Source organism: Mizuhopecten yessoensis, unplaced genomic scaffold, assembly GCF_002113885.1.
Source record: "Mizuhopecten yessoensis strain PY_sf001 unplaced genomic scaffold, ASM211388v2 scaffold4553, whole genome shotgun sequence".
Taxonomy (NCBI): Eukaryota; Metazoa; Mollusca; class Bivalvia; order Pectinida; family Pectinidae; genus Mizuhopecten; species Mizuhopecten yessoensis.
The window spans coordinates 270239-284820 of record NW_018405604.1 but is presented as its reverse complement, the minus strand read 5'-3'; the positions used below and the strand labels follow the sequence as shown (position 1 = coordinate 284820).

Here is a 14582-nt window from a genome sequence, read left to right as displayed (position 1 = left end):
CAAGCTAACTACACTCCAAATATGTCGACTGTTCAGAAAGTTGTTGAAAGTTTGTTTTTTAAACAAAAAAGATTCCTGTGACCTTGCAATCCTTTGAATCCTTCTTGTCATTTTAACCTTGGCGGTACCAGTTATGACCTCAAACTACATAACCACGATAGGCCCTAAAGCCGGACTCCATTTTCTGAAAAACTGTACAAAGTTGTCGGAAACGATTCAAACGTGGTGGATCTACATTCCAACAAAATATAGACCAAATGCCATTTCTGTTTTAATATTTTAATGCACATAATGCAATATGGTTTATTTGAATCACTTAACAATCCTTCATACAATGTACAAGTAAGCAACAGGCTAAATATCGTGATTCTGTGCCGCATAGTTCACTAGAAGTCGTTTGATGATGTTTAAATACATTTGATCATTTGACCCTAAATAGAATTATTTATATGTTCAATCTTGATAGTCCTTCACACAAGCAAGCTGCATGCACAGTATCAGGAGTCCAGAATCATTGCTTATTTAATGACGGTTCTTATAACACATTTGACCTCTGTGACCTTGACCGAGGGTAAAGGTAAAGTTTGTGAACAAACTTCACATCCATTCATCCCTTTCAGCTATTGCACACATAACTTCCTTATGTATTAGGAGTCATTTCAATATTTTTTTCAAATATTTGTGACCTTGAACTAATACAAGCCATAGGCAAAATAGCATGAATCTTAGTCTTGGGTTCTTATGGAGAAAATGCTAAAAGGTTAAACCATGGACTGAATGACAGATGAATGCAATGGTGACTGCATGTTGAAGCCTTCAGACTAGGTTATATTAGCTGAAATGCCATGAAGAATGCTGTGACTTCTAATCCCTATTTTCTAATACTCTCAAAAAATAAGTCCCATTTTTATCAAGAAACTAAAAAAAAATTGTGAACAAAAACATAATTTGTTTTTGTGAACAAAAACATTTGTCTCTCTTATTAGCCAATATGCATATTTTGAAGAATAGAAAGGTCACATCAATATTAAGGTGTGTATATTCTAAAATATACATAACTATAGCAAGTTTGGTCAATGTAGGTGAAAAACATTGAAGTTATACCGTGTACAAACTTTGGTATTAAAAATAAACAAAGGGCCATAGCTCTATACATATTGGATTTTAATGCGAGAGATTCCGCCTTCCCAAGATATATAAATATGGTAAGTTTGGTCAACGTAGGTGAAATAACATGGAACTTATGCTCCAGACAAACTTTGGTATCAAAAACTAACAAAGGGCCATAACTCTGTAAAAAGAGGGGCACAAGACCTATTTAAGTGCACTGCAACCTTCTGTGGATGATGCAGGTATACTTCAAGTTTGATCAAGATATCTCTAACGGTTTATTATTTACAGGCTGGACAAGAATTTCCTGAAAATGTTGCACTTATTTGACTTTTGACCTTGAGGTGAAGGTCAGTGATCCAATTCCAGTGCAATGCACACCTTTTGTGGGTGATGCAAGCATACCTCAAGTTTCATCAAGATATCTTTAACAGTTTAAAATTTATGGTCCAGACAAGTTGTGATTAGAAGTACCAGAAGAACAAGAAGAACCATAAGAACCAGTACTAATACAATATGTCTCCATTCATTTGAAGGGGAGACATAATCAATGACAGTTAAAAGAGTAAAAGAATGTGCTTTGATACAATTTATTCTAAGTTTTGCATAAATTAATAACATCATTTGCACAGAAAAAACTCTGCAGATAGAGGATACAATGGAACAAGGAACAAGTTCAAATACACCTTACTTATATCGGTGGCAGATCTAGAGATCAAGTTGGGGGTCAGGTATAGGGGGATTCATAAATCATCACAGGAAATTTGTGAGGTAAGCCTCCAATCCCATGAAACCTCTCAGGCTCTGTATCTATCACTATACAGTAATAAGATGAGGTGACCCTCGATCCCATAAAACCTCTGTATCTACCACTATAAAGGGGTTAGGTGAGGTAAACCTACCATTATACAGGGGTTAGGTGAGGTAAACCTGCCACTATACAGGGATTAGGTGAGGTAAACCTCGATCCCATGAAACCTCTGTATATACCACTATACAGGGGTTAGGTGAGGTAAACCTGCCACTATACAAGGATTAGGTGAGGAAACCCTGCCACTATACAGGGATTAGGTGAGTTAAATCTGCCACTATTCAGGGATTAAGCAAGGTAAATCTTGATCCCATGAACCCTCTGTCTCTACCACTATACAGGGGTTAGGGGAGGAAACCCTGCCAATATACAGGGATTAGGTGAGGTAAACCTGCCACTATACAGGGATTAAGCAAGGTAAATCTTGATCCCATGAAACCTCTGTATCTACCACTATACAGGGGTTAGGTGAGGTAAACCTGCCACTATACAGGGATAAGGTGAGGTAAACCTGCCACTATACAGGGATTAGGCAATGTAAACCTCGATCCCATGAACCCTCTGTATCTCCCACTAAACGGGGGTTAGGTGAGGAAAACCTGCCACTATACTAAATCTTGATCCCATGAAACCTCTCTATCTACCACTATACAGGGGTTAGGTGAGGTATAACTGCCACTTTACAGGGATGAGGTGAGGTAAAACTGCCACTATACAGGGATTAGGCAATGAAACCCTCGATCCCATGAACCCTCTGTATCTCCCACTATACGGGGTTTGGGGGGGGAAACCCTGCCACTATACAGGGATAAGGTGAGGTAAAACTGCCACTATACAGGGATTAGGTAAGGTAAACCTCGATCCCATGAACCCTCTGTATCTCCCACTATACGGGGGTTGGGTGAGAAAACCCTGCCACTATACGGGGATAAGGTGAGGTAAACCTGCCACTATACAAGGATTAGGTGAGGAAAACCTGCCACTATACAGGGATGAGCTGAGGTAAAACTGCCACTATACAGGGATTAGGCAAGGTAAACCTCGATCGCATGAAACCTCTGTATCTACCACTATATTACAGGGATTAAGCAAGGTAAATCTTGACCCCATGAACCCTCTGTATCTCCCACTATACGGGGTTGGGGTGAGAAAACCCTGCCACTATACAGGGAAAAGGTGAGGAAAACCTGCCACTATACAGGGATGAGGTGAGGTAAATCTGCCACTATACAGGGGTTAGGTAAGGTAAACCTCGATCCCAATGATTTCTGCTACTGCTCATGTTTATTGCAAGTAGCCCGGAGGTAAAAAGAGTATCAACATTCATTCACTTACCAATTTCCATCATAAAGATAACCAGTTTCACTAACCAAGACCTTTAACATTTTAACAATCTTTACCCAAGTCATCAATAACACATATTAATCATATAGCACTTTCATACATTGTACCAACTTTGGTTAAAATAGACTGGCCAGAATATCTGAATAATTGAAAAAGGTTCACCAAATCGAAAGTGAGTCTCTTTGATGATGTGTAAAAAAGAGAAGAATTATAGTTAATGTCTATGCCCCCATCCCTCCCCCAAAAAGAATTAAAAGCTTGGGATATGTATCCCAGGGCAACCTCCCTACCGCTGTGTGCAATGTAAGACTGCACATTTTTCACTTTTGCAAGATTTCGCAAGATTTTGAATTTCAATATCGAATAATGTACCGTATTTTATCGCCAATAAGCCCCCCCCCCTCCTGAGAAAAAAGATGGGCCAAAAGTTGGGAGGGGGCTTAATTGTGAGCAACCCCCCTGTTCACAAACGTCCGCCATCTTGGATATATATGTATAAGATATACACACACAAAACATATTAACACATTATATAAAACTTGATACAGCAGTATTGATAACAAAAAAAAGTTACATGCTGTAAACAGTTTTAAAGCTTAAAAATGTAGAAATTTTGTCATCCAGACATTGCAACTTTTAATACATAAATAATTGAAATGCACATGAACCACTTACTAGTACACAATCTGATATAGCAGGGTAATATCAAATGGACAATATAATGTATTGAGAATCACACAACCAAACTAAATTTGTATGTAATGTCAATATCGTGGATATAATTATCGCATGCTGCTAGTTGCGAGCATCCTTAACACTTTGTAGGTAACTTTTTACATTGCTATCAATAACATTTAACTTAGCTTTTGTCTTTATTACAAGAAAGGTTTGAGGTATTCAGTGTCATCCCATAAATGGGAAAGTCATGAAATACATATGCAACAATATAATACATATCTTCATAAATATGTAAACTGGACCAAAACAAATCTGAAAACAAACAACAGTTAATACATCGGGTACAGTAAGCTGTACTACAGACTTTTAAAATTATGATAAATGCATGGAAGTGGGATGGGGGAGGACGGCAAAGTTAACAATAATTCATGGGAGGCGAGGTCTAAAATATTTGGTACATTATACAATGTAATTGTAAATAAATGCATAGCGAACCAAGGAAAAAGGTAAATATGGGTATTATGGGGTTTAGTACAAAAAAGTGCCTTCCTCACCAGGATCAAACACTTACCCTTCTGCTATGTAAAAGCAATTATATAAACCTTTCACTGGACCAAATCTTTTCAGATATTCAAAACATCAAAGCAAAACATTTTCATTATCAAGGACTCTAATATCTTATGTTCATGATGTAAACGAAAGATTTTATATACAAATGTTTGAAATGTTGTGCCGATTTTGTTATATAGCTGTGTTTGTAACAGACGTTAAGGACAAATTACCCATCACCATGTCTCTATCTGTCAATATCATATTGTATACACAATGCAGAGGAATAAATAGGTTGAAGCAAGTAAGATTAGGCTATTCACACTTCAATATTGGGTTTAATACAGAGCTCAGTGAAAGCAAAAACTTTCTAACAAAAGACTAGGTTTTATGGAATTCAGCAGATACCATCATACAAATCCATGTGATAACTAGGTGATCGTCATGTGATAATCAAACCATTACAGAACCACCCTCATTAGCAACAAGGTATACATCATCAGCTTGAACTACACAAATCATACCTTGATAGCATTCAATCTTTCGAACAAGAACCTTTCAGACATTTCTCAGCATACTTCACCAATCAGACACTTTGTGACAATATATACGACTAATCAATATCCGCCACCACGTCCCCTGCCACCTCGACCACTTCCTTTTCTTCCTCTACCTCCCCCTCTTCCTCCTCCTCCTTGATAATTGTCACTTTGTCCTCCTTGATGATAACTTCCCTGGTTACCAGAGCCACCTCCCTGGTTATCATAGCCACCACCTTGGTTTCCATATCCACCCCCCTGGTTACCAGAACCACCACCTTGGTTTCCATAGCCACGCCCACCTCCTCCTTGGTATCCACCTCTCCCTTGGTTGTATCCACCTCCACCTTGTCCCCAGTTGCCACCTTGCTGGCTGGGGTTTGCATCACCCCAGCCTCCCTGTATCTTTCCCCTTCCTCCTCCTCCTCCCCCTCCTCCACGACCACCTCCGCCACCACGACCACCTCCACGACCACCTAATAACAAAACAAACTTTTCATGTGATGAAGATAGAAACATTGTACATGTTGTCTTGTGTCAATGTCTTATTTGGCCAAATATAATACATCATACTGCATATATGTATTACTTTAATATAGAGGTGGGAAATTGCAGATTTCTGCAATCTTTAATGTATAGTTTCCAGATTGTTAAGGCTGAAGTGTTACTTGATTAGAAATGTTCAGTCATGTTGAATTCATGAACTTGCATTGCAATGAAACTAATTCTACCAAGAAAACCATCGTCTGCAGGTATGTTTATTGGTAGATGGCTACTCTCTTTACAACAAAAGCTATCTAAACAAAATTTCCAAGTTGCGGTCCCAACATTACAATATGCTGGTGGATTAAACGTTGGTAACTTTTGTTTTTAAAGCAGCATTCCTATTTTTTCGATATGTTCACCTTCACATGTTTGTCATAATACAGACCAAAACTCAAATTGTTTTTAAAAAAATTGATAAAATAGATGTTGGAATAGTTGCAATCAAATTGTTATGTAAACAGAACAAGACAAGCCAATGGACGTGTTGAGCTATTTAAGTAATTTGTTCATTGTCGTTACTTACTCTGTGGTCGCTGTTGTCCTGCATCCCTCTTCATGAAGGATGGCATTTCTGGTGGAGGTGGCTCTAGTTCCCATGCCCGACCACCTCGATCAGGCACCTACCAAGAACAACAAAAAGCTTAACACATAGTTGTAAAAAAACCTTTAGAAACATTTAAGATGCCATGATCTGACAGAACTTTCAAAGAATTTAACATTTTACAAACTGTTCCTAAACTCCATAGCATACATAAATTAGATGTGGGTACAGTTATTCAATTTAAAATTTCATATGAATTTTCCACTAACTGCAAAACTGTGGTACACAGTTTTTGTACCGACAGTGAAACACCAGTTATCTCCCTTGATTAATACCTTTGGTATCAGGACTCTGTTTATGGCACACTTGGTTTTCTCCCTGGCATCACCACTGCTTGTCTTCTCAAGGCATGTCAGGTCTGAGGAACCAAAATACTGGAGAGTTAGATAGGGAAGACAGTAAGTATACACTTCTCAAGGTATGTTTGGTCCGAGGAAAAACACTTCAACAGGTGGATTATGTCCGAGGGCTGGCCATCACAGAGAACCCTAAGCTGTTTAGAATAGTGAAGCTCCCAAAACTTAACCAATTCAAACATGTACTTCATATTGATCTGTTTCTTTACAATGATTCTCTAACAGGAAGATGTTGTTTACCTACTGTTACGAGTACTCACCGTCTCTAGCTGACAGGATGTTAGCTACACCTATTGTAGGCTTTGCTTGTAGACTTTTACGAACTGGTTGATAAACAGCTGCAATATCATTTTCTTTGTTCTGCAAAACATGGTAAATGGTGCATATTTTATGTGTGTGGATGTGATATTTGTATGGCCCGTATAGCAAGAAAATGATCAATTACAATGAAAGGGAGATAATCCTTTATACCATAATATTGTTTATTTACGTTTTGATAGCTATGTATCGACTTGAAATGTGTTATTTCAAACACTTCATTTCGTAGAGTTTCTTTGTGATCTGGAACATCATAGTTATGCTGTTGGAAGATGGTTTTGTTGTTGTTATTATTTCAGAGATGGATAAAACTGACACTTTATCACTATAAAGATTGCATAACATTTCGTTTTAGAATTGTGAGAAACTTAAAGGTCAAAACCATAACTTATGTACCCTATCCTTTTTTATATCAAAATTCAATACAAGTATGAGAAACAGCATAGACTACACTGTTGAGACTGTGCCCACCATGCCTCCCTACCTTAGCTTTCTCTGACCACATGAATGACTGGATTGTAACGTCTAAACGCTTCAGCAACATTTCCCGTCTTGTCTGATACTCGCGACACAGGGCCTCATTAATCTTCAACACCTGCTCCCACTGTTTTTCAGACAGGCGACCCTTCAGTAGAGACGTACCTGCCTGATTTGGGTACTTACTTACAAGATCCTGAACCTACAATTATAGAAATACATTCCTCTGAATACAAATTCACATTTGGGTAAAAATTGGAACTGATGAAAATGAATATTTTCATAATTATTAAAACTGAAACAAGACTGGATTGAACATCTGACTTTAAGCATGATAAACTTAATGAAGCCTACAACATTTGATTTTAAGAAGCAATCAACATGCTCCCTTCACTGATTAAGAAACAACAGAGTTTCATGTTTTCATATATTCCACCAATCTGAAATTACAAACATATTCCTGTTTTTGTTACGATTCTTGGTAACAACTACTTATTTACACAGATAGGTTTAGGGATAACCATACTGTACTTTTAAATTCGCTGCGACATATTGTGATTATACTACACTAATTGAGTTTTACTGGTGATGCGCAGTAGGGTTATCTCAACTGAACCAGAATAATGATTAGTACTGTAACACTACTGTAGGTTTGAGGGTAATCTTATATATCTTGGTATTTAAGATAAAATATCTGCTTCAGTGCCTAATGCAAATTATTTCAAGCATTTTGGACAGAGTAACAAAACTCTCATAAATTCCCCAAACTTGACCTCAGCCTCAACTTTACCATAGAACAGCAAGGTGGTGACATTGGGGAGAGGTTTGGAGATCTTTGAACCTTACCTTAGTCTCCACTTTACTGAAGAGCTGGAATAAGTGACCTTTGGGAGAGGTTTGGAGATCTTTGAACCTTACCTTAGTCTCCACTTTACTGAAGAGCTGGAATGAGGTGACCTTTGGGAGGAGGTTTGGAGATCTTTGAACCTTACCTTAGCCTCCACTTTACTGAAGAGCTAGAATTAGGTGACCTTTTGGGAGAGGTTTGGAGATCTTTGATCCTTACCTTAGTCTCCACTTTACTGAAGAGCTGGAATTAGGTGACCTTTGGGAGGAGGTTTGGAGATCTTTGATCCTTACCTTAGCCTCCACTTTACTGAAGAGCTGGAATGAGGTGATGTTGGGGGGAGGTTTGGAGATCTTCTAACCTTACCTCCACTTTACTGAAGAGCTGGAATGAGGTGGCTTTGGGGGAGGCTTAGAGGTCTTCTAACCATAACTTAGCCTCCACTTTACTGAAGAGCTGGAATGAGGTGATGTTGCGGGGAGGTTTGGAGATCTTTGATCTTTACCTTAGCCTCCACTTTACTGAAGAGCTGGAATGAGGTGACGTTGGGGGGAGGTTTGGAGATCTTTGATCCTTACCTTAGCCTCCACTTTACTGAAGAGCTGGAATGAGGTGACGCTGGAAGGAGGTTTGGAGATTTCCAGCCCTATCATCAGGAGACGAAGGTGCTTAGCCACATCAGTCTCTGCCTACACCACAATGTGAAAAAATGATACCATGTTTGTGAAATTTGATCTGGAGGCCAATAAATTCAGTACACTGATCATAAATATTGACTATAGAAAGATTATGAGTATGGCATTGTTATTCCTATTTTATTCTTACAAAACAGTGGTCTAAACATTAAACTGCTAATTCTGCAATGGTTTTACTTGTGCTCATTGTACATGAGATACAAAGATCAATTGTTGTCTCTATGTCTACACAGTTAAATATCATATCATAAACTTCAATATCTCTGCTGTTGATATAATTGGTTACTTGTACATAATTAAGTTTATTTTCATGTTTTATTAGGCTCTTTAATGACATTTAAAATAACCTGGTTTGACTATAGAATGTCTTTAATGATATCGATATTTGGCAACACCTTTAATACAGCATTAAGAAATGTTTACATAACAAGAGGCCCAGAGGGCCTGTATGCTCAACTGCTTCTTTTGTTACATGAAACTGACATATAGGTAACTTCAGACCAAATTTGGTTACTAGAACACAAGACATTTTAACATCTCTTAAATGGTTCTTAAGACATTGTTGTTTGAAATTTGTGGAATTTTAATTTTAAAGCTTTTAATCCATGTTGACCTTCGACTCCAGCTAGCACTTAAAGTTAACCTTTGACCTCATTACTGTAATAAAGAAAACGATTCCCACAGCTGGTCTACATAACATACCCAAGTATCATGACTCTAGACCGGTCAAATATCATGACCCTAGGTCTTTTGGTTGTCGAGAAGAAGTTGTTCAAAGAAAAATGTTGACACCGGGCAGGTGAGCTAACAAACCATTGTCACAAATCTACAGTAATGTATACATGTATGTACCCAAAAGTTGTACAAACATATGTTTTATTAAATGATCGACGTTTTAAGCCTTTCTACTTTTTCAAACATTATACGAGTGTTCCTTTCTGCTTTTTGAACATTTTATAGGCATAATATCACCCATTCAGTTACCATTTCTACAGGCTTGGTAGTGGCAGTGGTATTGGTAGCAGTGGTATTGATGGCCTTCAGCTGGTCGGGGTGTTTTGATGCCATGATCCTCACCGAGGCCAGCTCTGTTGTGAGGTAATCTGAAAATAACATTACAGGGTATAAATATACCTGAATCGCAAAATACGTTCACATCTTTTGATTAACCAGTGTTTTATGCCATATACTACCCTTTGTAACCTATATGAACACAAAATGGTTGAAAATTAAAACGTCATATACTAACCAGTTCTTCTGCCATTTTCTTTACATACAGGACGTGTTTAGTTTCACTTTACTAAGCATAGTACTTAGAATCAGATGTAATACATACAGTTGAGTCTTTATGTCCCTTCTTAAATGAACAGGTTTGCTGGTAAAGATCCTATACAATCTTTGTAGTATTCCTTTATCAACTTGAACACTTTATCTTGTGAATGTGTGTAATTCTGCACTGTGAAAACTGCTTTTAAATATTCAAATACATGTAAAGACAAATGTTTCTATGTACAGACATTTTTACGAATGCAAGAGAAACTAGATAAAAAGTGCTGCAATGTCACTTCTTTAAGCATCAACTGGTGTAAATCTACAGGTTACAAAAGTCGAGTTGCAATAAATCACTTTCTTATTTTTGAGCAAAGAGAGAACTAGTGTTGTAGTGTGGTGGATACCAAGAGATATGTAGGACTTCCCACCAAAGAATGTAAACACAGACAAGGGGAGGTCTCGGTGGGTCACAATAAGCTAGGATGGTAAAGTCAAGTTGAAAAATTTCCCGCCACCTCCCCTTGACTATATTTTCTTATTGTTGTACAACTAACCACTTTGATATGATAAAACTGTGTAAAGAAAGTTGAAACAAAATCAATCACGGTGAGTGCCATACATATATACTAAATATATGTAAACCTCCATTTTCAAGCACATTATACAAACTTAGTAGTAGAAATCTTACATCATTACTTATGAATGCAATTCACTTTTTATAATTGAACACTTACATTTAGGTAATTATTCAGACATTATCAATGATATTACCAAGTAAAAAAACACCTTGTTATATTTAACACCATGTCAACTTGAAACAAGTTCATCTTCGAATTAAGTACACTATATAGGGAAATATATTGGTGTTCACTTTATGTATAACAGCCTGGTCACTTAGATTTTAAATGGTCATCAAATCAAGATACAAGAATAATATATCAAATGGAGAATTTTTCAAAAGTTATCTTCAATTCAAAATTGTATTATGTACAGAAATATCTTCCTACTTCAAATTTATTTTCCCTTTTACACTGTACATGTACAAGGCAAAGATCCTTACCAAGGAGTTGTAGGCGACTTTTCCTTGTGTTCAGTCTGTCCGAGACTTGTGTTCCCTCAAACAGTTCTTTATATGGACAATCTACAGATACAAGTAAGTATATATAGATGGGACTAATCATCTATGTTTCTCATACAAACTCGAGGATGTCTTTGTAGCTTCTTAAACAGTCGACTAATAACCATCAAAGACATAAATTTTATCGAAAATGTTGTGACAGTTTGACTTTGTAAATGAATGCAATAATATAATAATTCAAAAAGAAATCTTTTCATTTACTTATCAATGAATTATTATTGTGGGGCAAGCTGTTAGGATTATATGTGTGTAATACCCTGTACAATGTCATTCCTATAATTGAATATAATATTTTCATTTTTTTATCATTATTTATTGGTAAAATGGAGGGCTTTCAGTAGACTGCTGAGAGTATCTTTTTGACTCCCCAAGATGAGCTTTGACTTATGTTTAGAAGGACATGTCCATTTGACATGTGTTTTGACCCTCCAAAATTTAAGGAAACTATTATTCAACTTCTGATATTGCTATATGTCAAGGATCAACTGAAAACCCTGTAATAAATAATTTTTGGAATGTAGTATATATGATAACAATCAAACTGCAGTCGCTTTATCATGAACAGTGATTTAAAGGACATAACTTACTCAATTCTCGGAGACAACTTCCAAGTTCCATAATAAAGTTGGAGGCTTCATCAGGATCTTCAAAATAAAAACATGAAGGTTAGATTTTACGAGAACTTACAGTAGTGCCAATATATATGCATATCTATAGAGGTGTGAATGCCCACTAACTTTAAGTGCTGTTCAACTTAACTGTATCTTTCATTATTATCATTTTTCAAGCCTATAGAACAACAATTTTTTGAAGTAAAAGTCCCTCAATTGTTAATTATATTACATATGGAATGAAACTATGGTATGCTGTTTTATAAGTGAATCGCCCAGAGAAAAATACTGCTATTGGCAGAGAGCTTTGTAACACTACAATTACAGTTAATTCATAAGTTGAATATTAAGCTGCTGTTTCTCAAACTATGAACATTGATTTAATATGCTGAATTTATTTCTCATGTATATACACATCTTGGCGAATCGTGTTTCAGAAATTGCTGAATTTATCCAATATTATTTAATTAATTACATGAAGCATTGTGTTTGTTAATTATTGAACAATTATCATCTTCAATACAATACAGGTACGTGAAGAAGATGAACAAAATTCGAAAAATATTTATTGATTGCACAAACTGTGAAACAACAGATAATCTACAACATTGCACTGTCAATTAATGAGTAATGATGTCCAAAGTGTGACTGATTTATAATGGATCATGTCTATAAGAACATTCATCACCAAGTCTTGTTCTACACATCAAACACCTTACAATATCTGATTGCCGTGTTGGTACAGTAGAATCATTCAACTCAAAGTCTGCTTACTGTTGATAGCATTAGCACATTCCTCTAGGCCACAGAAGTCGCGGAGTTCTGCCGTCAGCCAGGCGACCAATTTTGTGTACTCCACAGAGGCAGGTCCTGCATCCAGAGCATCACTGAATGCCTGTTCTTCCAGCAATGGGCCATCATACCTGTGGCATTATACATGACCAGGATAATTAGTTGAAACACAGTTTATTAATAGATACAACTGTACATAACATTGATGGCAGGCCAAAACAATGACTTGTACATGTACAAGTAAACTGCATATATGCAGTTGTATTTTTTTCAATACGTATAGATTTAGTCTCAGAAATAAGTAACTCTTTTTCAAAATTGTTCATGACTTTTTTGTCAATGATTCATTTCTTGTCTGTCCAATATATCGCAAAATCTCACGAGATGAAAAGGTTTCCCCTAAAAAAATGAAATAAGTAGCTTGATATTTCTTGGAGATGCGTATTCTTATCCTTTCTCCATCCAGTTCCAAGACATTAGAATACTGAATATATTGATTAGGTACATTTAATGGTGTAGGTACATGTACCTAATTGGTTAAAATAACATGCCTACATGTACACTACAGTATTATAGTATAGATTCAAACTGGTAAAACTTTAGTAGCAAAATTGGTTTACTGCTTTCAAAATTAATTTACAGGTGTTCAGGGAGTGACGTTGATTCATCGTCGATACCATTGGTACATTGATTCTGTCTATTGACAGTAAACAGTTACTGAGAATAAAGACATCATCAGCATCAGTCGTGTTACAGCTGCCACACAGTTGTCACCATTTACTGGTTTATATAAATTACATAAGTTATCGATGTTATTGCATGCAATTACCATAAAATGTATAACATATGGATAAAGGTAAGTCAAGAATAAAATAACAACCGTAAATCTTCCAATGAATCAAGAATGTCGTTTTGCATGTTGTCAGCACGTTCCTAGGACTTTCCTTGCATCACCGGCCGGTAATAACGAAAGCAACTTTTATTATCAACTTCCGGTTTTTGTTATCGCCTAGTTTAGCCTCTGAGGCTTGAGTAACCGTTAAGGATTCTAGTATAAGACTTTTTTTTCTGATATGAATATATTTCGTACGTGTGCTTCTTTTTCGTCCGGTTATTATTTCTGTTGTTTTTCACCTTTTTCGGGGTCAGAATCTAAAGTGCCTTGGTTACACTTAATATGTAAAAATACCAATAATGTATCATTTTCCACTTTATTGCCTACTATTTTCATCATATTGAACATTATAAAGTTGTACAATAAAAAAAGAACTTGTTATAATTGAAAATGGTGACAATGACGATTTAAGCGATCATAAAAAAAAAATTGTATCTAGTCTTACAACAGAAGCCTCTACCGTCACTTTGCAAAAACTTACTAAGTACAAAATGTATTCTAAAAATCGCTCCATCTAAATCCCCTCTGACAATAATCTTAAAAATGTTTATGTTGGTCAGTATTCTTAAGAATTATTGAGGATGAATTTTGATCAGCCATCCCAGTAAACACTCTCCAAACTCCAAATAGTATATTGCATCTATCGTGTGACACCCCCTCCCCCAATCTCCGTTTGCTATGCGCACTGTAACCTTAGGGCCTAATGTGCATACATTTTTTATGGTTTATAAAGTCATAACAACCTGAATTGAGTTTTTAATTATTAATTATTCAAGTTGTGTATTACATTGTCGAAGCACCCCTCCCCAACAGTTTTAAACTTCGGTGATGATATAGTTGACATTGATTGGTCAGTCTCCTGCAAGGTCAAACTAGTACTGTTTGCAGACGATTGTCTACTCTATAAGGAGATAATGTCTGAGGACGACTGCAAACAACTCCAGGCAGACCTTGCTAGGCTAGAACAATGGGAGACTGACTGGCAAATGAACTTCAATGCCAG

At 36.6% G+C, this 14582-nt stretch overlaps 1 protein-coding gene across 2 annotated transcripts; it reads right to left on the bottom strand.

The window, feature by feature from the left end:
* Nucleotides 1-245: 245 nt before the first annotated feature.
* LOC110449290 (protein FAM98A-like) lies at nucleotides 246-13655 on the bottom strand. Of its 2 annotated transcripts, XM_021496058.1 has the most exons (13): nucleotides 13565-13655; nucleotides 12667-12815; nucleotides 11869-11925; nucleotides 11204-11284; nucleotides 9856-9974; nucleotides 8755-8865; nucleotides 7337-7531; nucleotides 6795-6894; nucleotides 6454-6536; nucleotides 6101-6197; nucleotides 3109-5507; nucleotides 2009-2072; nucleotides 246-1976 (listed from the first exon to the last, which is right to left on the bottom strand). In XM_021496058.1, exons 1-11 carry the CDS (start codon nucleotides 13600-13602, stop codon nucleotides 5110-5112), a joined length of 1428 nt encoding a protein of 475 aa, XP_021351733.1. In that variant the 5' UTR covers nucleotides 13603-13655; the 3' UTR covers nucleotides 246-1976; nucleotides 2009-2072; nucleotides 3109-5109. The 2 variants fall into 2 exon arrangements, with proteins under 2 accessions (XP_021351733.1, XP_021351734.1); XM_021496059.1 differs by lacking the exons at nucleotides 246-1976; nucleotides 2009-2072 and adding an exon at nucleotides 2707-2777 and having other exon boundaries at nucleotides 3173-5507.
* Nucleotides 13656-14582: the final 927 nt, after the last annotated feature.